General features: G+C 37.0%; 1 protein-coding gene across 1 annotated transcript in view; it reads right to left on the bottom strand.

Annotated features, from left to right (window-relative positions):
• KCNH8 (potassium voltage-gated channel subfamily H member 8) overlaps positions 1-27,284 on the bottom strand; it is a 235,979-nt gene that overhangs the window by 69,181 nt on the left and 139,514 nt on the right. Inside the window, exons 6-7 of the mRNA XM_081159504.1 lie at positions 14,696-14,853; positions 11,575-11,782 (exon numbers count right to left, since the gene is read on the bottom strand). Of these exons, the coding sequence (XP_081015630.1) occupies positions 11,575-11,782; positions 14,696-14,853 (366 nt within the window). The remainder of the gene's footprint in view (positions 1-11,574; positions 11,783-14,695; positions 14,854-27,284) is intronic.

Genomic DNA, 27,284 nt, shown 5'->3' with positions numbered 1-27,284 from the left:
TTAGTACTCAGGTTCAAGCAAAACAGGACCAAGAGCAGACATCTGTTAAGGAGGACCAGCTTTTGGACCTGGGTTTGTCTGAGTTCTAAGTCTTTCTACTTTTTAGTATGCAGTGCTAACCCATCCTTGTCAGTCAAGGTTTGGGTATCACTGGACTCCTTATTGACTCCACCTCTTTTATAGAAATGGCTGCCCAGTCGATTTTTCTCTGTAATCACTCTTCCCTTCCACCTGGAAATAGAAATTTCCCATATTGCCTTCTGCTCACAGTCACCGTCCTCTAGGACACATTGTCTGGAGACCTGGTGTTCTTTTTATTTTGAGCATGAAAACTTCTGTGATGTTTTTCAACCCCCCCCCCCCCAAAGTCCTGGCTATTATTGCAAAGGTATTCGGTAGGAATCGATATGTTAGTGGTCTGTACATGCAAAGGGTTGGGTAATAGATGAGCTTTTTGGAACCACAGACTGAACTCTGAAGTTTCCCAACACTTCATTTCCCAAGAATACGACTCTTTGGTAACCCTCTTGTGGACTTTGCAAAAGACTTTATATAGGTCAGGCCAATGGTGTGGAGAAATTAAAGACCACACAGCTTTTGTTTTTCTGACAAGAACCCACTTTCCTATGTAATTTCTTGGACCCTAAAAATATTGACAAACTAAGCACTCTGAATCATGCTTTAACCATTCGATTCATTGACATTTGACTTTCAGTTTCACCCAAACACCAACTCTGGCTGACAAATCCATGCCCTTTTTATGGATTTGAACCAATGGAAATAGGGCAAAAATGGTTAGTCTCCAAGCCAGGCACACAAAAGCTGGTTTAACTCACATTGCAATCAACATACAGTATAGAGTTTATTTACACATTTGTCTAAGTCTTGCCCTAACAATTTGGGAAAAAAAGTGTTTTTGTGCTTTTATCAGACGGTTTCACCTAAAAATCCTTTAGTCTAGTTTCTGGGTAACATATTTCAAATTCCGTGGGGCCGCTCTGGTAGGTGTCATTCAGGGAGAAAGCTGCACATATGTGGGCAGGTAGCAGAGGTGTCAACATGCACACAATAATGGGAAGTCCAGGAACAGCAGAACATCTTGGGGAAAAATAGATGGAAACAGGAATAGCATGACCAGGCAGTGGTAGGGCCTCCAAGGCCCCAGTGAGCTCAGGTCTTGGTGGAGGACCCAGTTCCAACTGCCGAGGGTCCAGGAACACATGATTTACCCACTGTCATGGGACTTGCTCTCTTTCTAAGTTGGGTTTAAGCTGCTACATCAAAGACTGATATTTGATACGATAGCTAACTTCTTAGCAAGAACCTTTGAATAAATTAACAAGAAAAATTATCAAATCATTTTCCTCCTGTGTGTGTGTATGCGTGTTGTGTGTGTGTGTGTATTTGTATAACAGGAAAACCACAAATAAAATGGGGATGGATTTAGAATCACTCTTCTTAGAATCAGGGGAGTTCTTTCAACTTTATTATGAGAATATTCAACGCACATCTGAAAATTTTAGAAATAATTTTTAAAGAAAGAAGAAAGCAAAAGGTACTAAGGCTTGAGAAACCTCTTGATAGTCTCCTTAGGGTCATTCAGTCAGACTACGAAACCCAATAAATGCAGAAGCACGAAAGATACTTTTCGATCTTCAGAGAGTTTCAAGATGATTTCAGGTTGCTGGCATTCAACCCTTATTCTGGTATCTAGATAATTTTTAATCACTATAAATCATCACCATCACTATGATGCAAGACATCAACATTTTTAACAATGTTTCAGAATATGGCAAAATTATCTCACCTGCAGTGATTTTATTTACAGTATTTTTATCTCCTTTCGCTTTCCAGTGTCTTTGCTCAGTTTTCCATTTCCATTGCTTAAACTGAGCAGTCTCAGCCCTCTGCTCCTTTATCCCCCCTCGGGGCCTTACCATACTGCGCGCTCACTTGATTAGCTGCCTGTAGCTCCTACGAGACTGGCTGCTTTGTGAGAGGAGGGATTATGGGCTCTTTATACACTCGATTCCCAAGACTAGCTCAGGGTGTGCCCGTTACACACTCAATACATATTTGCTAAGTGATAAAGCATGTCTTTCTAAGTAGATACTCTTGCCATGTATATAAACAGGCTTTGGGTTTGCAGAATGCCTTAAACTGCAGCCCCATCACTACTTAAAAATTTGACTTTGGGTAAGCAAGCCCTCTAAGTTCCAACTTTTTCAACTGAAAAATAGAACTAAAAATACCTCTGTTGGTTGAGAGGACTGAAAAAGATACTCGTGTAAAACATCTGTCATGGTGACTAGGGTGTGATTACTGCTTGAAATGCTAGCTTCTTTTTCACCTTTTCTGTAATCTTCTATCACTTTTCACAAATAACTGTATTATTCAAAAAAAAATTAGCTTTCTAAGTTAGAAGATGAGTTGACATTTCCATCAGATATCTATATAACTAAAAATGCATATATGTCAGTGGGGAGGTTTGGGTGTTGGAATAAAGGGATCCATAAATGTAGACAGAGGGTGAAATATATTGAATTTCTCAAAGGTATCACTATCACTTAGCAAAACCATATGTCTCCTGAATGATCCCATGGAGGTGTCTAGAAATTTGAAGGAGGACATTTGACTCACTGCTGTGATTACAACACCATTTGACCCCCCGCCTCCATCTAAGTACCGTCATTTGTTTTATCTCACGCTCTTTGCTTCTTGTTGTTAAGGCAATAAACACACATTTTAATTATTTTGCCCAATTAATAAACGTGATTAGTAGAAAAGAGACAAGTAGAGGTGACAATGTTTAAAACAGAGCATATTAAAATTGGTTAGTTCCCAAAACAAAACAACCTGATTGAAAATAAACATTCTTTAGAAACACTGTAAACAGGAAACAATGGGGGAAAATCAGACACAGAAATAATCAATAAAAAATAAAATGCATAATACCTAAAATTACACAAAGTAAAATTTGTTACTAACCAAAAAGTTATGGAAGAATAGATCTTGAAAAATTAGTTCTTGTAACATTGAATTGAGAACATTTGGACTTGGTAGAAATGTTGTCATAAAAGAAAACATCCTTTCAGATGTGGGATTAAAGAAAGGATTGAAGAATTAAATCTCAGGTGTAACACTTATGTAGAAAAGAACTTGTCTTGATAAAAAAAATCTAATATCTAAAATGAAAATGCAAAAGAATTGTTTAAACCTGTTCTATAGGTATTTGATCCAAAAATTAGATTAACATAATGAAATTCTAGCTAGCACCCTCTAGATGAGAGCTCAGAAATGTTGCTGTCATTCCAATGAGAATGTCCAAATTACTAAATTATTAAACTTACAATGGAAATGTCTTTAGGGGTCAAGAGGTTCAAAATGGCAGGATCAAAACATCTTCTACTCATTGAAACCAATTCAATATTTGGTCAAATAAAGATTTTTACTAGACTGATATTTCTGAATTATTGACTTGTAGAAAAAAGAAAATTTTACTAAAATAATTCCATTAAGCTTGCCACCCAAAGATGGAATCCTTCCCCTCTAAAGAATAGAGTTTGATTCACTAATTTGAAAGAATACCAAATTCTACTACCTCTCTCTCTCTACCCCCCCCAACAGGTGCTCGCTTGCACACACACACACACACACACACTCTCTCTCTCTCTCTCTCTCTCTCTCTCTCTCTCTCTCTCTCTCTCTCTCAATATGGCCATAGCATTTGTAAATCATGACCACAACGACATGACTTGCTTACACCATTCACCAGGCATGTGGGTGACAGAGAAATCACAGAGTTACATATGCTCAGTTGTCAACAAAATAATATTGGATTATTCATTTAAAAATATCAAACTCTTCAGAATCCTATCACACCATGTTATTATTTTTTGGATTTATGAGAATATATTTGCATTGTAATGAACGTATATTTTTGTATGAAACATAAAACGCTGTTATGGAGACAGGAATCATGTATCCTCACTTACGACATACTCAGTGTAAGTCACATGCTAATCGGCTCTCTTTGAAATCACTTTATAGGTTACTCCTGAGTCACCTGGGTCAAAAGAGTCCCTGCATGTTCCAAAAGATACCATTCGGCCACCGAATAGCTCTGAACCTGTCGACCTAAGCCAGTACATTTTTAAAGTGAATGGAATTAGCCAACACTAAAACATGATTTTATGGGCAGATGATAAAATTAGAAATACTGCCCTCCTTTTGTGCATCGCATTAAAAAAAGCCAACTTGACAGAATTCCATTTGAAACTAGAAGGATTGCTAAAAATAAGCCCGTAATCCCTGACCGGCAGCAGCAGGTTTTCAGTAAAGACAGCAGGCAGCTTGGGCGCTGGCTTCCGCACTGTAAACGAGGTACATGTAGGCTCTTGGGAACGAAATCAGCTGCTGTAGTGATGATTTCAACAGTGACAACAATAACGGTAGCCAGGACGACAGGGGCCGTGAAAGCAGCAGCTACTGACACGGACGGGGAGCATTCATACCATTTAATTCTCACAACAGCCCGACGAGGCGGCTGATCCTACCTCTGTTCTGCAGGTGAGGCAGCACCTTAGGTCAGTAACACACGTACTGGGAAGCAGAGGACTTGGAAGTCTGAACCCAGAACTTGCGTTCTTTTTTTTTGTTTTTAAATCTGTTTTTATTGATGTCAGAGAGAGGAAGGGAGAGGGAGAGAGAGGAACATCAACGATGAGAGTCATTGATCGGCTGCCCAGCCCGCAACCCGGGCATGTGCCCTGACCGGGAATCGAACCCCGATCTCCTGGATCCTAGGTCCATGCTCAACCGCTGAGCCACGCCTGGCAGGGCTAGAACTCACATTCTTAAAAACTGTCATATAACATTGCATCTCCTGAGACCAAATACAGGTTCACAGGGACCTTGTCAAGCTATAAAGGCTAATTTTCAATATCTTTGTAAGAGAAAATGGATATAGAATTCAAATGCTACATTGACTTTTATTTCTGTCTTTAATATTTCAATGGAATGAATTTTCTGGTATCCAATTCCTGCCAGTCTGTTTAATTTTGGTGTTGGGGGCAGGGGCATGGACAAATATACTAGGATATGAATCCACTGGTTTTAAAGAGACTTCATAAATCATTTCTATATTGAATGGACTTCTGGGCTCTCAGTTTCTGAGGAAATAAAATTAGGTTTTGTCTTTGTCTTTCCTGACTAGACTCAATGGCGAAAAAAACGAAATCAAAATGACTCTTATGTCTAAATAAAGGAGATTTTATCAGCAAGGAGATTTTGGCAGTAGCTTCAGTAGGATCTTAGACTCTGAAACACATTTTATTTCTTCTGTTTGTGGCTAGTTGGAGAAACCCTAAATACAAAGCAAACATCCACACATGACAAAGAAAGGAGAGAAGAGATGTGGAAATTTTCATGCCAGATGTCTAATTAATTTTGATTAAATGTTTAATTATCTTGTATTTCCTATTACATATCTATGAGTTACATTCATGTTTGTAAAAAAAAATCTCAAATGAGGGAAGTATCCTAGTGGAAATTCTTTATAAATTTGATACCCCTTTAGAAAAATGGTCACATAATCAGGATAACAAACAGAGGAAACCTTTTCATTAGTGCAAGTCTATGCTGTGGGAGACCAATTTCCTACAAATAGCATGTGTCCTCCTGGACTAAATAGTTTGGCAAATATCATGAAATAAAGTATTTCCTGTGTTTCTGCCCTTTGAGTTTGTAATAAAATTCCCTAAAATACTATATTAATCAGGTCATACCTCCTCTGGTCTCTGTTGTCTTGGGGATTATATCAGCACATCTCAACCAGGCTTTCAACCCACTATTTTTGTCTTATTTCTCCTTTTACTCTCTCTGTCTCTGGGATGGCAAACAGGTGACCTATGTATGGGTTTAGTCAGGTCCATGAATCTTTTGTTTGGTTCTTATACTATTCTTTTCAAGTTCTAAATTATTTGTCAATGTTTAAATATCAGAGATATTTACCAAAGAAATCTCAGTTGGCCAAGAAGTCCCGATTCCCAAATTCTCTAGAAGAATCAGATGTGGTCACGTTTCATCTGCGTGGGTGCTAGAGTTAGGTCATGGTTGGCTCCCGCAGATGGGACTTGCTTTCTCCACTTCCTGGGCCTTTACTTTAGTACCTGTCCTGCCTCACCCGGGTATGCTGTCCTCTTTGTCCTCTGGCCTTTTTATTTTGGGGACCCAGCTGTTCAAGAATTTTCTACCCTAAACAAATTCTTCTCACCCACTCACTGTTCCTCAGGCACTCTGTGAAATCTACTTCCACGCATTTGTTCACACTGTGCCCCGCGCCTAAAGGTTCTCTGATGAATCTTTGTCCCAAATAGCACTCACATTTTTAAACCCAGTTCAAATACTGTCTTCACAGAGATTCAGTTGGAATCACTTCTACTTTCCAATATTTTTCAAAACATAGGTTTTGTGTACTTTTGTGTCTACCTTGTGACTTTCTGACAACACTATACTTCTAGAAGGCAGGCTTTAATTTATAATTCTTTCTATTGCTCATAGCATTGTTCTCTTTAGGGCCTCAAAAAATATTTATTTTATAGTAAGTATTGGCAACTTTGTAGGGTTTAAATGCAACAATCTCCAAGATTCAGTTCTTTTCCTGTTCTATTTTTCTGTTCTCTTAGGAAAATAATCTGCAGTTCATTAAATTGTCACCTATTTTAAAAGAATTACTATGATTAATATAGTAACTAGAAAGAAATAATTGTATATTAAGCACATTTAATGATGTCTTCTTAAGACAGCAGCATAATTTATTTTCCTGGTGACTGAACAATTCTGTTTGAAGAGTTGAAAATTTGAAGTCTTAAGTCTAAATGATTTCCCCCAGTAAAGGCATTCCAAGTGTGAATGAGGTTTTGAGTAATTAACCCAATTTCGATTGGCCTTTTACGGGTCGAATTACAACCATTCTTATATTTCAAACAAAACATATAACAAAAATCACACAGGAATTTAGGTTATGTTTAGGGGAGGTCAGAAATAGGGACTGTGGTTCTGGCAAGATTATGAAGTTAGGTGATGTACAAACCTTTCTGACAAACACACAGGAATATGTAAAGATGAGAAGTGTCCAGGAAATAAACTTTCCAAACTTAGTTCCCTTTTTGTAAAATGGGGTTGAAAGTATCTGCCTCAATTTTGCAAGAAAGATCAGCTGAGAGAAGGCACACAAATATATTAAGCACCATGCATGTAGTTTGTGCTAAATAAATGTTAAGCTAAATATTTATTTGACATAGGTAAATTATTTTCAAAAATGTAAAGAACAATAAATTTACAAGTAATTCCACTACCCACTGAATTTATTTCCACTGTGTGTGTGTACTTCCCTTTTTGGCCCAAATGATAATTGCATTATATATAGAAATCTGTATCCTCAATTCTTCACTTGAAATAACCTGAGCTTTCCCCTATGTCATTAAATATTCATTAAAATCACGATGCTTAATGAGCTGTTATTTCTTAAATTTGTGTTTTCTTGAGATTCTTTTATTTCTCTCCTTTTCTCTGTGTTCCATAGTTTGATTTAAAAGGTATGTGTGCTACTTTAAATTCTATTTGATGGTGACATTTAAATTTTGAAAAGCCCATTTAATTTATAGTTTTCTACTTATTACTCAATATTGACAGTTTCCTCTACCATTTTATTTTTTAATTTTTTAAACAAACTTGAAAAAAATCTTTGATGATAGAACTAAAATAAATCCATGCAGATTTTTAAAACTTACAACGACTTTCTTACCCTTCTTTTTCTATGTAACTTTATTTTTATTGTTGGCACTATTACAGATGTCCCCATTTCCCCCTCTTTGCTCACCTCCACCCAGCCCTCCCTGCCATGACCACACTGTAGTCTGTGTCCGTGGGTTACACATATATACCTCTTTTCTCTATATTTATCTCCAAGGCGGGGAATTTTGTACAGTTTAAAGACTCTGATATTCTTGGTTGAAACAAAAAAGCTACTGGGCCTGGCAGAACTACCATTCTCTTTCAAAGCAATGTCTGCAGTAAAGAAAAAAATTGATCCATTTTTTTCAGATACCTTCCCTCTCTGAACCAAAGCACACAGTGTGTGTGGAATAAAGGGCTTCCATTAGTGTGGGTCTCTCAAAAAAACTCAAGTTATCTGTTGATTATATTTAAAAACCCAGTTCTATTCGCCTGCCTTTTAGTGGAAATTGCTTTCATTTCTTGTAATAATAAATCAATGGTTGATCCTAATTTTCAGTGATGGTTGTGATAAAACATTGTCTTTATCCTGCCCTTCCTATGAATGTCAGTGGGCTGATGGGAGAGGCTGTATTAGGGTTGTTACTAAACAAACAAACAAACAAAAAACCACACACTCTTATTTGAGTCCAATATTCTTGAATTTAGTGAGAAAGGGAGATAGGTAAAGAAAGGTAACTAACTTAAAAATGCTGGCATTCTGATTGTTTTCCATGGAACTCACATTTTATTTTCTACTATTTCTTTAAAATGTTATCTTTACTCTTCAGCACTGGAAATTAAAAGATATTTTGTTTGGATTTCCAAAAAGAAATATATAAACTAAGAGTAATTAAGAAAAAGACATATCAGGCCAACCCTACTTCCTCTTTGAAACACAGACCAGAAGCCACAAGAAGCACTCTGCATATTTTTGGAAGTAGAACTATGTATTTTTTTCTTTAGAAATACCTTAGAGTAAAATAACTCTCTCCAGACATGACTATGTTCATATACACCTTAGAGTAAAATTAAAAGTCTTTGTTTCCCTCCTCTTCACTTAAAAATAAGAAATTGAATCAGAAATAAAATTTCGAACATTTTAATCACAAGTTACCTCCCATCTAGAGTGGTATCACTTTTTCTCAATTTAAGAAATCATTACATTCCTTAAAAGTTGCATGTAAAGTAAAATTATTTATTGAGCTTGTTTGCATCATATAATTGGAAGTGCATGGCTGTGGCTAAAATCCTCCAATGGTTAAGAATTTTAGGAAGAAGTGTATTAAACAAGAGGCATTTCATGGGATGTATATTATTGTACAGAAAACAATTACATCCTAATGGTACAAAACCTGGAAAGGACAGATTCAAACATGTTCTACTGCTGAGTTAGGGCAGCTCTGACCCAATTTTAACTTATGATGAAAAGCATGTCAACAGACTAAGGTATTATTTCTTCAGCATACCTATGTTTCAGGTGCAAAACAGTTTCCTTAAAGGAATTGTTAACTAAATCTTCTCCAAGTTGAAAACAATCTTAGCAATCGCCTTAGCTCTAGGATTCCCTTCTTTGCTTTGTTTACAAGGAGCCCAGGAAAGAACATCATAGAACACACGCTATAAGTTTATGCAAACTATTTGTATGTGGGCATATGAATTTATCATCAGAGACCTACCATTCCCATTCATTTTCCAAATGGGCTATGACACAACAAGGACTGAGACTCAGTAAGAATCAAGCAAGTATATCATTTCAAAGCGATAATTGGGACAGATATGGTTTGATAAAATTTCCTAGGCCATACAGCTAATCGGTAGTAGTAGGACTGTGGTTAGAATAGAGGGTCCCAATGTTCAAGCCAAGAATTGTTCTATTATACCACGTTCTTTTATGAAATATATTTTTGAGAGCCATGATTTAAAGTTTGGTTTGACTCTCTGGAAGACCAAGCAACAAAAATAACGTCTGTTAGTGATCTATAAAATATATTTTCAGTAAAACCTGGTGAAGTTAAGAGCAAATATTTAATAAAATAAATAATTTTCTCAAACCAGTAGCCAAAATGAGTACAGACTTAGGTAAGTCAGGAAGAAATTTATTAGTACCTTAGATTATATGATTGTCTTTCTAAAAAACTCAAAGAAATTAATTAAAATTTATTAGACACATATTTGAGATATCTATAAAATATTATTTTCAAGTCGCTAGAATTTCTTATACCAATTACTGGAACAAAGTTGGTGGAAAGTGGATACTAATCCCATAAGCATAAAAATATATAGTACTTAGAAATAAACTTAATAAGACATATGTGCAACCCATGGGAAGAAAACTACATAACTTATTTTAATTACATTTTTAAAAATTTAAATAAGTGGAGATCAAATATCATAACCTTGGATGGCAAAATATCTTTGTGTTATAAAAGCATTCATTTCCACAAATTAATTTCTGAAATGAACTGCAATTAAAAAACCATTTAGATTTTTGGGGGGAGTGCAATTTTTTCTTATATTGATCTAAATGAGTAAATGGGCTAGAGTCGTCTTGCTCTACTTTCTGTATCAAAATTGAAACAGTACAATAATTAAAATTCTGCAGTATTGATATAAAATTAGATTATTGGTGAAGAAAAATGAAGCCTAGTAACAGCCATAAGTATGCATGATCATTAAGCATGATTAAAATGCCATATTTAATTAGTGGTAATAAATGGATTATATGATAAATGATACTGGAAAACTAGTAAGGCATTTAAAATATGAATGCATATATACATACATAAAGTTAGATACAAGCCTCCATTAGCTATCTCAGTAAACCTCTTCTTTGCAATGCTCACATTACCTTGTGGGCCACCCAAAAATGAGTGTTTCCTATGTGAGATATAATCAACTTTGAACTCATTTAAGAACAGAAGCATCTGGCACTACCTGAGCCAGAAACATATCAATGTCCCTACTCTTAACAACCAGGCAACTCAGGAAACGACTGTGAGAAGAATGCAGGTATTTTAAAATAGAAGATTATAGTCTTCAAGAATTTTCATTTTCGATTAAAGTTCTTGTGGATGACATAATTAAAAAATGTGTTCATGTGCTGACACTTCAGATTCATTTATGCATAATTATGTATCACTTGGAAAATTTCCCTTAAACTCCCATGTGTTCTGGGGACACACAATTTTACAAATCCTATTTGTAAATATCCAGTCCTTAACAAGTTATATTTGTATTTATCCAGAATATCAAAAATTCTCAAAGTGTATTAAATGTGGACAGTTTGTCTTTCTGATAGCTTTTTCTCTCTTTTTTAAAATAAAAAATGGGAGGGATTTTTATTCTATTAATTTGCCACTTAAAACACAAATGATCATTTTCTTATGGTTTAAAATATTGTAATGATTGGCCACAGGCCAGCTGCCGAGTGATTTTCTACTACCAGCCCTGCACGGGACACGTCCAGGTCAGATCACACATTACTCATCTAAACACTTCTGCAGACTTGCTGGTCATTTAAAACAGTAAACCCACTGAAAGCGTAACCCACTACTCTTTGGGGGGAAAAAAAAATTAAGGGTGTTCCAGGAAACTTTCTCAAAAGAAATCACTTGTAGCATGGACCTCCCCATCACCAAAAAGAGGAAAAAAAAGAAAGAAAGAAAGAAAGAAAAAAGGATGGGACACATGGGCAGTCAGAGGCTGTGTCTTACAGACTCGTCTCTCGCTCCCTCCAAAGTCTAGACAGTCTCCTTTGCACTTACGAACGGAAATGCGACAAAGGCGAGCCCTTACCAACTTCCCACTTGAGAAGGCTGTTGTCTTCCCTCTCCATTTTGCCAATGACATACCAGATGCACGCCATCCAGTGCGCCAGCAGCGCGAACATGGACATGAGCAGCGTCAGGACGACGGTGCTGTGCTGCGAGTACCGGTCCAGCTTCTGCAGCAGCCGCAGGAGGCGCAGCAGGCGCACGGTCTTCAGCAGGTGCACCAGGGACACCTGTGGGGGGACAGGGCGCAGCTGCCGGCCCGCTCCTAGGCCGCCGGCCCTCGGGACGGCCTGCGTGTCCAGGGGGAGGCCGTCCCAGCGACTCGGCGGGCACTTAAAGAACATCGCACCTACTCCCTTCCGAGTGAGCGGCTTCCTGCTCTAAATGTGAATTTTGGCTCCTGGGGAATGACAGAAGAAAGGAGCATCTCCGATGTAAGTGGAAATATACAATCTGAAAAAAGTAAAGGATTCCCTTTACACTTGGGATGCTCTGCTAAATTTTTCACGGATGGGAATTATAAGCTACTTGTAGACAGGTGCAAGACAGTGATTCATTCATTCATTCATTCATTCATTCATTCATTCATTCATTCATCAAACTCCCTTATCAAATGACAGCTTGCTCTATTGCAAGTGGACATGACTATCTCCTGGCTCTCAACTAGGGGGAAGAGAAAGATAGGAGGGGGAGAAGGAGAGAGAAGAGCTAATTCACATGTACTGAGGTCTTTCTAGGAAGGTATTTTATAGAAATGTAGCCTTTTTTAGGCTGCTCAGAAGCTCTGAAGGAATTTTTATGCTTATTTTAGACCTATTTTGATAACTTTCCCAAGGAAGTCACTCAGATGATAGATGATAAACGAGGATGTGTACTTTTGCTTTTTTTCACTCTCTTATACTTTCTGTGTCCCATTCATTACTTTATCTGTCATAGTGCCTTTCCTAGGGACTTGTATATAGTAAGTTTTAATAAATAAATGTGTGAGCTATATATAAAACATTTGCCCTTAGCAATTGTGGGCAGAACCCACATTTGCTAAAACGTACATTTTTGATGGTTGTATTGTATTTTTCAATGTCATCTTTGGAAATGCACTAAGTGAACACATTTTAAATCTGGAAGACAGCACCTTTGTTTATTTGTTCTTTTTCCCCCTCTCTTTTTATATGTCTGTGTAATATCACAATGGCATAACATAAATTATATCCTTGTAACTTATGTTTCCTGGGAAGAAAATATAACATGTTGAACAAGCTTTTATGTTCAAATAGAATATTTCAATCTGATTAATTTATTTGTACCAATTTGTTAAATAATCATATGCTTACTCTTGTGAAAAGCAAAAAAAAAAGATCACTGATAAGAAAGATTCCTTTGTTCCTCTTTTTCTTTCCCTCTGACCTAGATGCTAATCTATAACTTGCATTCTTTCTGAAGCCTTCGTGCCAGATTTCACAAGTCAGAATGAGTAACAAAAGGGAGCAGGAGTGTAGTGAAAGTGTACAGGTATTTAAAATTCATCAAGAGAATTAAATTTTTTTCAAAAATCTTTTGTTTGTGTTAATTTTAGGCAATGAGGATGTTGATATGTAAGTATAGCTTATATATTTCTGTTTTATGTATTTTATAATAATTATATATTTTAAATTATACGATTTGTCCAGGGTTCAAAGAGAAATGGAGTATAAAAAATATTATTAGTATTTAGTAACAAAGAAGCAAGTTAATTTAGAGCACAGTCTATTAAACACCATTTATTTAACAATTCTTCAGGAGAATTTGGAAACATTTTATTAGCATTTTGTGAATTATGTACTCCTTGGGGGCATATATATATATATATATATATATATATATATATATTTGCAGTCTTGTAAAAGCCTGGTTTAAGTCATTACACTTTCATTATAGTACACTTATCTAGTCAAATTCAATCTTAAAAAGCACTGTAAGAAGCCTGGACAACAATTCAATGTAGCACAGGTTGATATTATATACTAAATTTTGCTCCAGAGCTTTCCTTTCAGTTGGGTTATAAACTTCTTAAAGCGGTTGACACCCTCAACTTCCCAACTTAAAAAAAGAAAAAGAAAAAGAAAAACCCTATTATATAGGAAATTAACAAATGACAAATATGTCCTAAATAGTCAGGATTACAGTTCAGTCTTCATTCTGAAGTTGATACTGATTGAAATATTGATCACTATTTAATATTGAAAATTATATTTTTACATTCTTGATAGGGAATATTATTTCTACAGGAGATTGTTAACTGCATAGGAAATATGTTTAATTAGAATTAATGTTTAGTGAATTTCTTTTTTCCTGTTAAAATTGTTCATGTTAGCAGCAAATTGCATTACTGGTCTAAAAATGCTATTATACCTCCCCCAAACTCTATTTATAAGAGAGCACTTAATCTTGTAAGGGTATCAATAATTAAATAGTAAAAAATTGTTATTACTACACGTAGGCATACTTCTTTCCCTGTGAGGAGACATGAGGATAAAGGCTTTAGATGAAGAAAGAGAGAGAGGTTACAAATATTAATAACAATTCAAGAGAACTCTCAAGTCTATGTCAGTCATTGTGTCATTTAGGTTTCTGCCTCATGCAACAATTTTACAAGGACTTCTAAAAAGTGGTTGCATTCTCTTATTTTAATTTTAGCATTTTTCACTACCTTCATTTGTCTTCTGTTTGCTTTGCCAATCAATATTATACTCAAGAAGTGAGAATAAAGGTCATAAAAGTAGAAGAAACCTTCAGACTCTCCACCAGCCTCTGCAGGCAAATATCTGCCTAACTAATATAAAGTTATGCTGTATTTCTATAGACGGTTTTCTTATCAAAGGATTTGTTTAGTGAGTCTGTACCGATGATAAATTTAGACTTTTCGTATAACCTTGCTCTTGGTATCTAAGTAACTAGAAACAGGTAATGCAAATTTCAAAAGGAAGTAAGTTCCCCAAGTGGACAATCTGGCCTGCATATCATTGGGCACCTTGGCATCTTTAATAAAAATGATATAAAATCCTGGTTGCCAAATTGCCACAAACATTTAAAAATTGAACATGTGAAAAACCCGGGGGTGAAACCAACCTTCAGGGTCCTGTACAAGGGAGGTCTTCTCTACTCACCACTGTGACGTTGAAAGCATACAGGAGATCAAAAGGCAGAGCAGCGATTAAATCAATGATGAACCAGGTTGTGACATAGTGGATGCAAATGGATCTTGCTTCAAAGATAACTTGGCCAGACTTGCTGACGTAGGTTGTTCGGAAATTTAAAATAATATCTGCTTGGGAAGAAAAGATAGAGAAAGAGAAGGGAGAGAAAAAAATGAAAGCCAAAAAAAAAAAAAGGAACGATGGAAGGAAGGAGACAGGCATGGAGGAAGGGAGGAAGAGAGAAAATTGAATAAAATTAAGTAAAGTTAGACAAGTGGTAACCTCTTAACATATTTCAGATTGATAACATCCAAAATACTCTTCTTGGCAGATCCAGTTTAATTTAACAAACGGATATTAAGGAGGGTAAAATAGTAATATTTTCTGAGCACGTAATACATTCCAGACGTTATGAAGTGAATTTTAAGCTCCGAGTTACATAATAACTAGATGAATTGAAATACTCTTTACAGCTAACTTAAACCATTGAAAATAAGCAAATAGTGTTGCATGAGGTTAGAAACGTGTTGATATCATGGGCGTGACGATGACTATGATAAAACATACGTTAATATGTACTTGATGCAGATCACTCTTACTTTCCACTTTAAATTCACATATGTGGAGTTTGAGTTCTAAGATGACCCCCAGGATCTCTCCGTCATTAGCTCTTTCCCTTGGGTGAGGCTGAACCTGCGAGCATGATGCCATACGAAGCCATGACCGTGCTGCGGCATCTGGTTAAAGAGAGGCCTGACCTGACCAGATAAGCCCAGTATAAGCAGAGTTTTTCTTCAGTTGATGGGAGGGGATTAGAAACCAGCGAGATATGCTCCTGCTGGCCAGGAAGAAGGCAATTGCCATGTTGTGAAAAGGGCCACCTGGCAGAGAACAGCAGGCAGCCTCCAGTTGCTAAGAACAGCCCCTGGCTCACATCAAGCGAGAAATGGGAACTTTAGTCTTACAACCATAAGGAAATGAATTCTTCCAACAGCCACATGGGTTTGGAAGAGGATTCTGAGCTCCTGAAAGAACACAGTTTAGCGGACACATTGATTTTAGCCTTTCAAGATCCTGAGCAGGGCATTAGAGTATTACCATTCCTACTCTATGTGGTTTATAGAGTTCCCCCAAATTGGTCGTAATATACCCCACCAAAATGAGGCAGAATATAATTGAATTATCTGATGACTCAGGTGTCACTTAATGGTTTTGAAGGATAATCATTTGCCTTGTTGGATTTCAGTTTTACAAAAGCGTGATTAAAATCAAGACAAATAATAGAGAGACAAAAGTATCCATGCCCTGTTTTCATATTGTTAGGGAGCTCCAAAAACAAGTGCTTCCTTTCTCTCCCAAACCAAATGGCTATGTATGCGGACTAGAAAGCTGAAAGCTTAAACCCATTTTTTACAGTTTGATTTCCTTGAGAACTATGTAATTAGGAAGTACAAAGAAAGGTTAAGTTCAATATGGCTCAAATGAGTGATTTCTTTTCTTTATTAGCATGCATGCCAGATGGGAAATAATTTTAAAATCATATTGGCTTACTCGTTAAAAAGTAAATTAAAATAGAATTGTGTGCATGAGAGCATATGCACCATATACAAATAATTAATATCTTCATTTAGCGATTCTTTTAAAAATTAATCAAGGTAGTACAGCGTGGGTGGAGAGATATTTAACTAAACCAGTTGCCGGACTAATATTCTAAAGATACTCTTTTTTCTTCATGGCTTGTGAGGTTCTCCTTTGAACACAGTGTGATGTTACAGCAGATTTGAGCTACAGGGTATGGGGAGAATGAATAACTAAGAGCTGATTAACGAAGAGGCTGGAAGGACTAATAATCCTAAGAGTGACTGTAATCAATTGCCAATAATTGACCCTTGATCATCTTGTCAGCATGTGTCCATTTCGTTTACCCTAAAGCGAAAGATTTATGAAGAAGAAAGGGCAGCAGACTCAGTGAAAGAGAGAATTTAAGAGCAATTGCATTTAGAAGGAAAGGCGAGGCTGACAGAAGGCAACCAAATGGACCGAGGAGTGGCGGAGGCTGGTCCTGGCTTCTGCTTTGTACCAGTGTGGCCAGTGGCACCAAGGTGGACTCTCACATTGGTCTGACCTTCAATATCACCATCGCATTGACCCATGTAGAGGGGAAGAGACCTGAAAGTCCTCTCTCCTAATGCCTCTGGAAATGCAGGCACTCCATCCATGCCCTTCACAAAGGTGTGGCCACCAGCCTTTGAGTGCTTCCAGCGTGCTAAGCTCCCCGCTTTCTGAGAGCCTGTCTTAGTTGACACGCCCATCACTAAGTAATTCTGCCTTTCCTCAAGGTGCCTTCCACCTTCTAACCCCTTTCCTGGGTTCTAGTTTCATCTTTAGCAGTAACACAGAATACATTGACCTCTCCCGTCCCAAAGCGCTGTCTATAAATATTCAAGATCAGTCATCAAGTCTCTTACTGATGATACGGTTTCCTCTTCCCAGCCCTGAGGATGCCTCCAGTTTCACAAGCCTCATGACTTCGGGTTTCGTCTTCTCCTTTCCTCCTTTTGCTTTTCAGGCTGAGCTTTTATTTATTTTAAATGAATAGTGAGCCTCCCTATCAATTTTTATTTTGAAAAGGGATTTTCGAGTGAAGGAAAAAAGTAAAACCACTTATGTAGTTGACAACTGTCCTTTTGGGAGTAAGATACTGAAAGAGTAACAGTACATGCCATCCCAAAATATGCGAGTTTGGCATAAGAATTATTTTGAGCTGAAGGCAACAGAGAAGCAGAAACAAGAAAAGCCACCTGCTCAGCCCCTATTTGCCTAAAAGCAGGACATACATTTTCAAAATCGTCTCTCCTCCCCTCTTTATCAGGAAAGACAAAAGTTAATCCCCAGACACAGCCTGCTCAGTGTGGGAGATATTAGGAAGTATATACACTCCCACCAGCAGAGCTTTCAGGGTTCTCATTATTCCACAGTCTCAACACTTGATATTACCAGACATTAAAAATTTTGCCAGTGGGGCTTGGCGTGTAATGCTTCTAGTAATACAATTAGGATTGTTTTTTTCTAGTAATGCAGCCTTAGCAAGTTGTTGAGGATCTTTAAAAAGAATCTTGCATTACTATTAGCTGAAGTAAACTTTTGCCAACTTAAATCCCCAAATATCGCTTTTTTGTGTGCAGATTGCTCCCAAATGATTGCTCCTATCCTTTATTAGGAGAGCTAATGTATCACTATACCTTTGACCTTTGCAGCATCCACAGACTCTCATTTTTATTATCTGATGTCATTCCATCTTTAGGTGCAAAGCAAGCCCCATTTGTGAATATGCTGGAAGGTCAAAGGAGACAACACACACTCCCACTAGATTTCTATTAAAACTCCCACTTGTTGTCTCTAATTGATTAGTTTATTATATTGACTTTGTATGTTGCTTTAATTTTATGATATAAGTTACCTACCACATCAAAAGACTTCCACACAACAGGCACATTAGCATGTGTAAAAATTACCAGTTTTGGCTCCTTATAAATTATTTACATTTTTAGTAATATGTAACTATAAATTAGCTATTGAACTTTGGAATTACTGGATCATTTTAAATAAAAACAACTTAATGATTAAACACAAACTATTGAAAAACCGTGATTTAAACATATGCTACTTAATTATAGAAAGTCTTTGGCAGACGTATTCTGTTGATAATTATAGTTAACCAATGGTAAAATTTCCAAATTTAAGTAGAATAGAAAATATAAGGACTATTGTAACTATAATATCTACTTAGAAAATTTAAAAAACCTTGTAATTGGTCTATTAATTTCATATGAAGTAAAATATTGATTATCTAAGTAGCAAAGCTTAGAATTCAAAGACTGAGATAGATAACAAAAATATGTTAATACAATTAATGTTTGCCCCAGTGAGAAACCCAACATATATATCTTCAATAGAGAGAAAAATTTTATAAATATAAAATTTATTATTAAATCATCATAAGACCTTTTATAGTTAAATATAACTTTATATTTTATTTATATATATTTGATATCACTTTACATTTTAATATTTTAATTACAACTTTCCTGTTCATTTTCATATTTGAGGACAAAATATCTTTAGTAATATGTGGTAGTCTTTAGTGCTGTTTACAAACTAATTCTGTCTTTCTACCTCCTCGTACAATTATATTTCCCTACCACCTGAAGAGATAAAGTGTGTCTCTGTGACTTGCTTTGGCTAAAATTGTGAGAGCAGGAGTAGCTTATAACACATTTGTTTCTGGTCTCTCTGTTTTATTCCAGTGGCCAATCTTTCAGATACCAGGTTTCTAACACCATTAGAAATAAGTGTGTTCAAGACATATTTAAGGATTCTCAAAAGCATTTATAATATAACTAATGTATTTGACTTTTAAAGCAAAAGTTGGTTAGTCACAAATATGAAATGTTATATTTTTAAAAATCTAAATGGAATAAAAGATTCAGTACTTGAAATAATAGAGTCATGCTTGATTAAGAAAAACTAGATTCTCACTTAGGTACATTTTGATTTCATAGTTGTTTTTATGGGTGCCATCAGTAGAAATTGCCCAAATATTTGTGTTATGTCAGAATTGCATTTGTACTTGTGGTTTTTCTAATTCAATCTACTTTTAGTCATGCAAACAGTAAAATAAAAAAAAGATCAATATTATAGGGATACAACCTTCTAATTTCAGTAATGTTTGAGTAGGACCAGGCAATAATGCTAAAGTTGGGGCATAAAGTAGTTCTTTGCTCTAGTTGTGTTATAATACAGGTTACCGAAGTCAAAAGGAGAGTTGGGAAGAAAAGCTGTGTCTATCATTTATTAATTCTCCCTCAGGGCTGTTTAACAACAGAGAGAAAGAGAGAGGAAGAGAGAAAGGGAGAGATCAGGATCAGGGAAGGAGAGAGAGAGAGAGAGAGATTGAGAGACCCAATGAAAAGTCAAGTCAACATCACCAGGCACTGAAGAGCCAAGAATTCATTATGGCAGCTGGGTCATCAAAGCCAAGAATTAAAAGTCCAAATAATCACATATGGAACTCAACAAGGGAGAACAGTACTGAGTGGAACAGGAGGAGTCCAGAGCCAGTATTCTAAGATGCACCTGGGTTATAGTCAGAGCCAGGGAGGAAGATGTGCTCTAGGAGATTAAATCCACCTTATGGAAATGCATAGTATCAAAGGTATTCTTCATCAAAATTCATATTTTATTTCCCTTTTTCCAGAGTAATAGAATTGTAGCTGAGTGACACTTCCCAGCCCCCTTTGCAACTATTGTGGTCACGTGGCTGGGCTCTTGCCAATGGAAGTGCTGTGTGCAGCTTTTATGCTTTTGCCCATAAAATTGTGCACATTTGCTTTTCCCATGCTCTTAGATTTTCTGTTTCTGTTGGCTGGAATTAAGAAGAACAAAGTGACCTTAGGAGGCATCCATTGAAGATGGTAGAGCCATGGTCAGGCTCAGTCCTTAAATAATGATGTAAGAGAAGCACCTCCTCCCATTTCTCCCTACCAGCCCTGAATATACTCCCCAGAACATTAAGTGAGAGGGAAATACATTTCTCAGTCTCATAAGCCACTGAAGTATTGTTGCAGCTCACATTACAATAACCGATTAAACCCAACTAATACACAAAGTGAAGTCCACAGCTCTCAGCCTTTCATTGTCTTAGTAATTTCACAGTTCCCAGCCTCGTGAAATAGTGCTTTGGAGGCTGGTGTTGACAGTCCGATCAAAATGTGACCTTTTATCATCGTGGGCAAGGGATGCACCCAGTTCTCTAAGCTCTACTAAGAATGGCAGCACTCCTAAGTGGCAGTTTTTCTTTTGCAATCCCTAGCCCCAAATTGGTCAGCCTCATTTCAGCATAAACCCTCCCTGCAGCAGCTCCTGGGAATTTCACCTCCTCGTGTTGCTAAAGCCAAGGCATTAGTATGATCCATTGAGGTCGCCCCAGTATATACTTGTCAGATTTAGCAAATTCAGCAAACAGGACATCCAGTTAAATTTGGATTTCAAATAAAGAGTGAATAATTCTTTGGCAGAAATATGTCCTATAAAAAGAAAAAGTTCTTTTAGTGCTACAAGTATCCTCGGCCTAGTAAGCCTCCCAGATGACCTGAAAACGGAACAGCCCTCCTCCTCTCACCAGCACATGTGCACAGATCCACGTCATGCTGTTGCCAGGAACTTAAAACCGTGTGTGCGTGTGTATGTGCGTGACCAGATGCGTCCTGACGTGGCAGTGAACTATACAGAAGAAACACGTTTCAGCAAGAAACATCACATCTTCATTTGCCTCTCTGCCACTAACATCTCTTGCTTCCATCCTTTGAAAAAAATAACTTCGTTGGCTGCTACAGCTATTAGCCTCCCTGCAATTTCTTCCTGTTTTATGAAATTTATAGTGTACGTTTCAGACCTTCACTTCCATCATCAACTCAAGCCCAGCAAGGCTCATTCCATTCCCCTTTCCCAGCTGCTTTTACGGCCGTGCATCCTCGCGCCCCGTCCTGCATGTGCGCAGTGTTGCTGTGCGCCCACGAAATGGCCTTTCAGGCCTTCACGCCTGTGTGTTGGACCAGCCTCTCCCCGAGGACATCTCCTCTTTGTCACTACTGGTTTCCCAGAGCGATGAACGCGAAGAATTCCCTCTTGTTCAGAATCCTTGACTTTGGTTTCATTCCAGTGTATTCTGAGTTTTTCCACACTTTTTATGATGCTGTTTGGATTATTCAATGTAAATAAAACTGTGTGGAAGGTCTCCAAGGAATGCCACCAAAATTATTGATTTCCATGGAAACTGCAATACTAGTCAGACTATGGGCACAACATTAGCAAGTTTGAAATACGTATATATTTTTTTTGGATTTTATTCTTTAAAATTATAATCTTAGTTCAGTTAAATGTGGTGAATTAATAAAATGTTAGGACCCTCTGGGATGAACATTGGCTTTAAAATAAAATATAACTGGGTTCTAATTTTCACTCCCCAACAAGTAGCAGTGTGTCCTTTGGAATTTTTTTTTTTAATCTTTTCTAAGTTTCAATTTCTGTTTAAGTAAAATAGAGCTAATAGTGATTGCTTCTCATCTATTTACTCAACTACCATTTATTGATCACCTAATATGTACATATATTAGCTGGGTTTTGGTTATACAAAGATTGATCCTCTGTTCCTGCATCCAAAGAAATTATAGGTTAGTGGGGGATGTATGCAGAAAACTGGAAATAAAAAGATTATGTGATGAGCGCTCTGGGTACACCAATAATAGCTATCACCTGTGGGAACACATGGAAATACCATGCAGGCTGCCTTTGGGAATAAGTTCGTTGTTTAACTCAATGAGCTACATTTCATATTTCATTTATCTGAACCATGGTAGTAGGTAAACATTAGTTTCCTGCCTCCTATGGGTCAGAAACTGGATTAGTTGAAGGAACTGGAGAAAAATACGTTATCCAGTCCATGTCCTCTGGCAGCTCATAGTCTGTTTATGGCATGTGTGTTGGGGGGAGATAAACAGACAATTATGATACAGGGTTGAAGAATGAGGGAGGGAAGCCTAACCCAGACTCATGGTGACCGGGGCAAGAAGAGTCAGAAAGAAGACTTTGTAGAAGAGGCCAAAGGTGATACTTCACAGACAAGGAGGATTTGATTGGGTAAAGAGATATCTTGCTACTTTTCCCTGAGAGTAGAAAATACAGAGGATACGGAAATACAAAGGATGTGAGGGATAATACGGTTGAAGAACTGCAAGGAGTCGGGTATGGCTGGAGCCACAGGAAGGGGAAGCAAGTGGTGATAGATAAAAGGACAGAGACCCAGAATCCAGATCATGAAGCGTCTCCTGTGCCATGGTGGGGACTCACCATGTGCAGTCACTTGGGTGACATTGTATTGATCTGCAACAAATATTTAATGAACTCAGTAACACATAACGAAGAACACCTAAGGGCAGGTGACCATAATATTTTTTGTTATCTAAAATATTTAAACAACTTTTCAATATATTCAACATATATTTGGTTTAAAAATTATTTATGTATTTATTTAAACTATTGGGGTAACGGGAGAGGAGATTATTCCAATGGCAAATGCTAAATGCATGGATTGAAATGGAAAATATAAGCCACATAAATAATGTAATTTTTACTTACAGAATATGATAGTTTACATGCTGCAAGAAAATATGCTTGAAAAAGTGGGAGGCTGAGAGAATGACATAGCAGGGTTTATGTTTGCTAAGAGGAAAATGGAAAAAAACCCTCATTACTGTGCAATATGTTTCTAAATCAAGAACTCACAATTTTCCTCTGGGTTTCTAAATTTAGTAATATTCCATTCTTAATTCCCTTGTCTTGTTCAAAACAAGCAGTATTGTTTCATATTTTATGAGTACGTGCTCCTTCCCTTAGTCTATTTACAGTAATATGTAAGTCTCAGGGCAGCTAAGATAATTTTCCATCAAATTTGTCATTTCACAGATGTTTCATATTTAAACATAGCATATTCAGGTACATTGTGAAATAACTGTTGTGTTTGTCAGGCAACCACAACTCATTCTCTATGTATATCTAATCTTCTATGAAAAATAGGAATAAATCACAGTAGTACAATATTGATAACATTATTTTATCTGAATTACTCCATTAAATGAAATGCCTTAGAGTGTTAAAAAAAATTCAGAAAGCAACATGCACCTAGAACTTCTCACAATAGCTATTACTGTAGAAAATATCAGCATGAAAAAATTTCTTTTCAGCTAGAACTTCATTGATCAGTAAATACTCTAACAATAATGCAATTAAAAATAACACTCTGAAAATATCATAAGCTGTATATATTAATATTCATTGGCCCAATAATTCCACTCCTTAAAATAATTCTAAATGTAGGACTAGGGTCTTTTGCATTTAATGTTCTCTTTTCTGGAATGTTCTTCAAGACAAGCAGTTGGCTGTCCTCTTGCTGCCCCTCCATTGTTATTTAAATGTCGTGTTCACCAGTAGCGTCCCATTGCCGCCCACTCCTTTCCCCTTCTCTGCTGCACTTTCTCCATGCACCTCACCCCTACCTAACATGCCATAGACTTTCCTTATTTTGTTTCCTGTTTGTCTCCTACTGGAATTTAAATCCCATGAGGGCCAGTGTCTCTGTTTGTTTCACTGCTCTTTCTAACATCTAAACCAGTGTCTGGCAAACAATGGGCATTCAATATAAATTTGCTCCGTTAGAGAGTAAATATATTTTTCACAGAGATGCTCCTTATTATTTTTTATTCAAGTGGCAAAAAATATCATGTGAAATGTGTAACGATTAAGACAGGGTTAACTAAACAGAATAGCTCATTTACATGATGAGATACTATGCAAATATTAAGTTGTTTACAAATATTTATAAAACACAGAGTAAGAGTTACATAAAATGTTATGTAAAATACAAGGCACCTAAATTTGCATAGACTAGGATCACAATCACGTGAAGAGAAACGGAGGAAACAACACAACACGAGAAAGATTTCACATGGAGGCGGCAGTTGTGTTGGAATGGATGTGGCTGAAGGCTATTTGTTTCTTCCCACTGTTTCTATTTTAAACCTTAAATATAATTAGCACAGTATATCCACAGAAGAGAAGTTAAACTAATCAAAAGAAAAGGCCTTGAGAATGTAATCTGTTGGTTTGTTAGAACATTGTCATTTAGAGGGAATAGCAAAGAATAGTGGGGATGTTTCTAAAAACCTACTTGTCTGTCTAAGAGGGAATGACGGTGAATAAAGTACTTTTTATAATCAAATAGAAACCCATTATTCTAGTCTAAGGAAACTATTAATTGCTATTTTTGAACCAAAGAAATGAAACACTCTGCCTGCAGTTTCACATGGTTAAGAAAAATACAGTGTACATATCCTGGGTATCCGTTCAATAGCTCATTTATCATAGCACTTCATCTTCCCACGAGGGGTTCCGCAAAGCCTAAAGAAGCAATAATTAAACCAATAGTTCACTTGCAAAATAAACAAAATTCCAATCTTTGCTCAAGGGCTTCAGTAGGTACTTTTAAGACAACTTATCTGGGAGCTTTTAATAACAATAATGAAATAGTACCTTACTTTTTTTTCTTTTCTTGGAAAAAAAAAATCTTTATTGATTTCCGAGAGAGGAAGGGAGAGGGAGAGAGAGAGTTGAAACATCAACGATGAGAGAGTCATTGATGGGCTGCCCCCTGCACGCCCCCGACCCGGGGTTGAGCCCACAACCAGGGCATGTGCCCTGACCGGGAATCGAACCGCCATCTCCTGGGTCCTAGGTGGGTACTTCCCCCCCAAGGCATTCTGACACCCAAAATCTCTTCACTTTTGTGATAAGACACTGAGGAAGTGGCTCTTCTCTGGAACTCTGAAGCGGCAGGGTGATTTGCTGTTTGTTTAGCTGCTCTCCTCAGGCTTAGACCTACTCAGCGGAAAATAGCTGGGCAGGAGCCAAGTGGGCAGTGACTCATTCCTAGTCAACGGTTAGTGCTCAGTGCCACACACTGCACTTATTTGACACTCCAAATGCATTTTCTGGGAATGGAGGCACTGGGAACGCCTTGGGTGAAAAATGGCACAAGAGACAAAGGCCAAATCTGAACTGTGGCTGTGAATTACTCTTAGTAAGAGACCTTATTGCTCAATCCAAGATCAGTGCTAACTGGGGGGTGCAGATGTGCAGGAATAGGGTGCTATGTGTGGAATTTCACTGATATCCTACATTTGAGAGGCAGAGAAAGACTAGGAGGGAGACTGTGATTATGTGAGAGGCAGGGAAAAAAATAAGAGAAAGAAAGGGAGGAAAAGAGGGACTCAAACACTAAGAGATAAACAAATGCTAACCAATCAAAGCTTCTTAATAGTCTGGGAATACCAGATGGCCCAATCATTCAGCAGTAAAATTTATTTTAATTCCCTCCTCATCATGAAATGTCAACTTTATTTATTGTTAGAAGTCCTTCTCTCCAGTATCCAAGTCTTCAACTTCAATTTTAGTCATTTAACCAAGGGGGGAAATGACATGTCTTTGAACTTCTCAGGAAAATAACTGTAAATTGGGGTTTGCTTGTACAATAAAGGAGCAATAAAATGCCTATGCTCTTTCACGTTCCACTGAGATATTTTACCCTTGCTGAAAAAGACACTCAAGAATGCGGAAAGAATGAAAGAACTTCTTTTGAGCCTCGAATTTCTACCTGAGAGTTTTCAAACTGGAGTTGAGTAGTTTAAGAACATTATTTCTCAGTTCTACATTAAGTGGGAAAAAGGCCTATTTCTAAAGATTGTGTACAATGAAGAGGGGATTTGGGGAAAGCTTTATAAAACAAACATGTATTTAAAAATACTATTAGAAATTGGACACAGATTCAGGGAAATTTTGAAGTTGTTGACTAGAGATAAGTCTCAATTACTCTAAAACTAGTAATTAAGACTTTAGCTAATGACTTCCTTCTAAACTGTTACTGGAAGCCCAGCTTGTGCCTTTCAGGCCTCATCAGAGCTTGGGAAGAAAAAAGGAGGGGAGATGAAATGCAGATCAGCTTATTTCCTTCTTCCTAGAAGTTGTGGTGGGAGATTGGATGGGAGAAGACGCTGGAATAATTGCTTATGATCCTGTTTGGGATCATTCAATGCACATCAGATCCCAAAGTGCTGCAGATAAAGAATGCAGGACTTGGGTAGATGTAAGATGATGGTATTTGAGAGAACTTCATTTGGCTCTTCTGAAAGAATGCTGAGGCAAGTCTGTAGAAGTAGCTGTAAAAGCCTCAGATCCTTTAAGTGGTAAATGGTCCCCAGACACTTGTGTTCCTGAAAGCTAAGGGATGTGGAATATTCCGGTCCCTTATTCCCATGATTAGCTGGATTTTCAGTATGAATTAAAGAAGGCTGATTTTCTGAAAATAGTGGATATTAAAACAAACCGAAGAGATATGGGCTTGGTAACATTATTGACAATACTCATTACTACTGATTAAACAGGGAGTGAGATTATTTTTTGATAAAATTACGTTGTTAAATCCTCACAAGATTGTTGCTAGTTTGCCCATTTTATAAATGAGTTTAGGGCTGTAGTCGTAGTTTGGTCAGTAATTAGCTAGATCATGGATAAATTGCTTCCTGTTTTAACCCCCTTCCCCTCCTATGTATGAACAGATATACCTGCTGTAATTATGTCACAAGGCAGTAATAAAAATTAAATCATATGAAGAAACAAACACTCTGAAATAGCAAAATTTGGTGACATGAAAAGCACTGGCTAATAAAGCATTATAGACAAAAGGAGAAAGAAATAAAATAATCAGAAATGATAAACATTTAGATATATGCTGATAAGAAATACTGCATTTATAGGAATTCTGATCATTAGTTGAAGTAAAATCACTTGTGACCTAAAAGCACTAAACAAACACCAAATGATGGTAGAGCCGATTAAGGAATTAAAATCAAACCCACACGTTTCTGGAATGTTTTCTACTGTGATACTG

The sequence above is a fragment of the Miniopterus schreibersii genome (genome assembly GCF_964146895.1).
Source record: "Miniopterus schreibersii genome assembly, chromosome: 15".
In the NCBI taxonomy this organism is placed as follows: Eukaryota; Metazoa; Chordata; class Mammalia; order Chiroptera; family Miniopteridae; genus Miniopterus; species Miniopterus schreibersii.
Note: the sequence above shows the minus strand (reverse complement) of the source record. Positions and strands in the feature narration are given on the sequence as shown.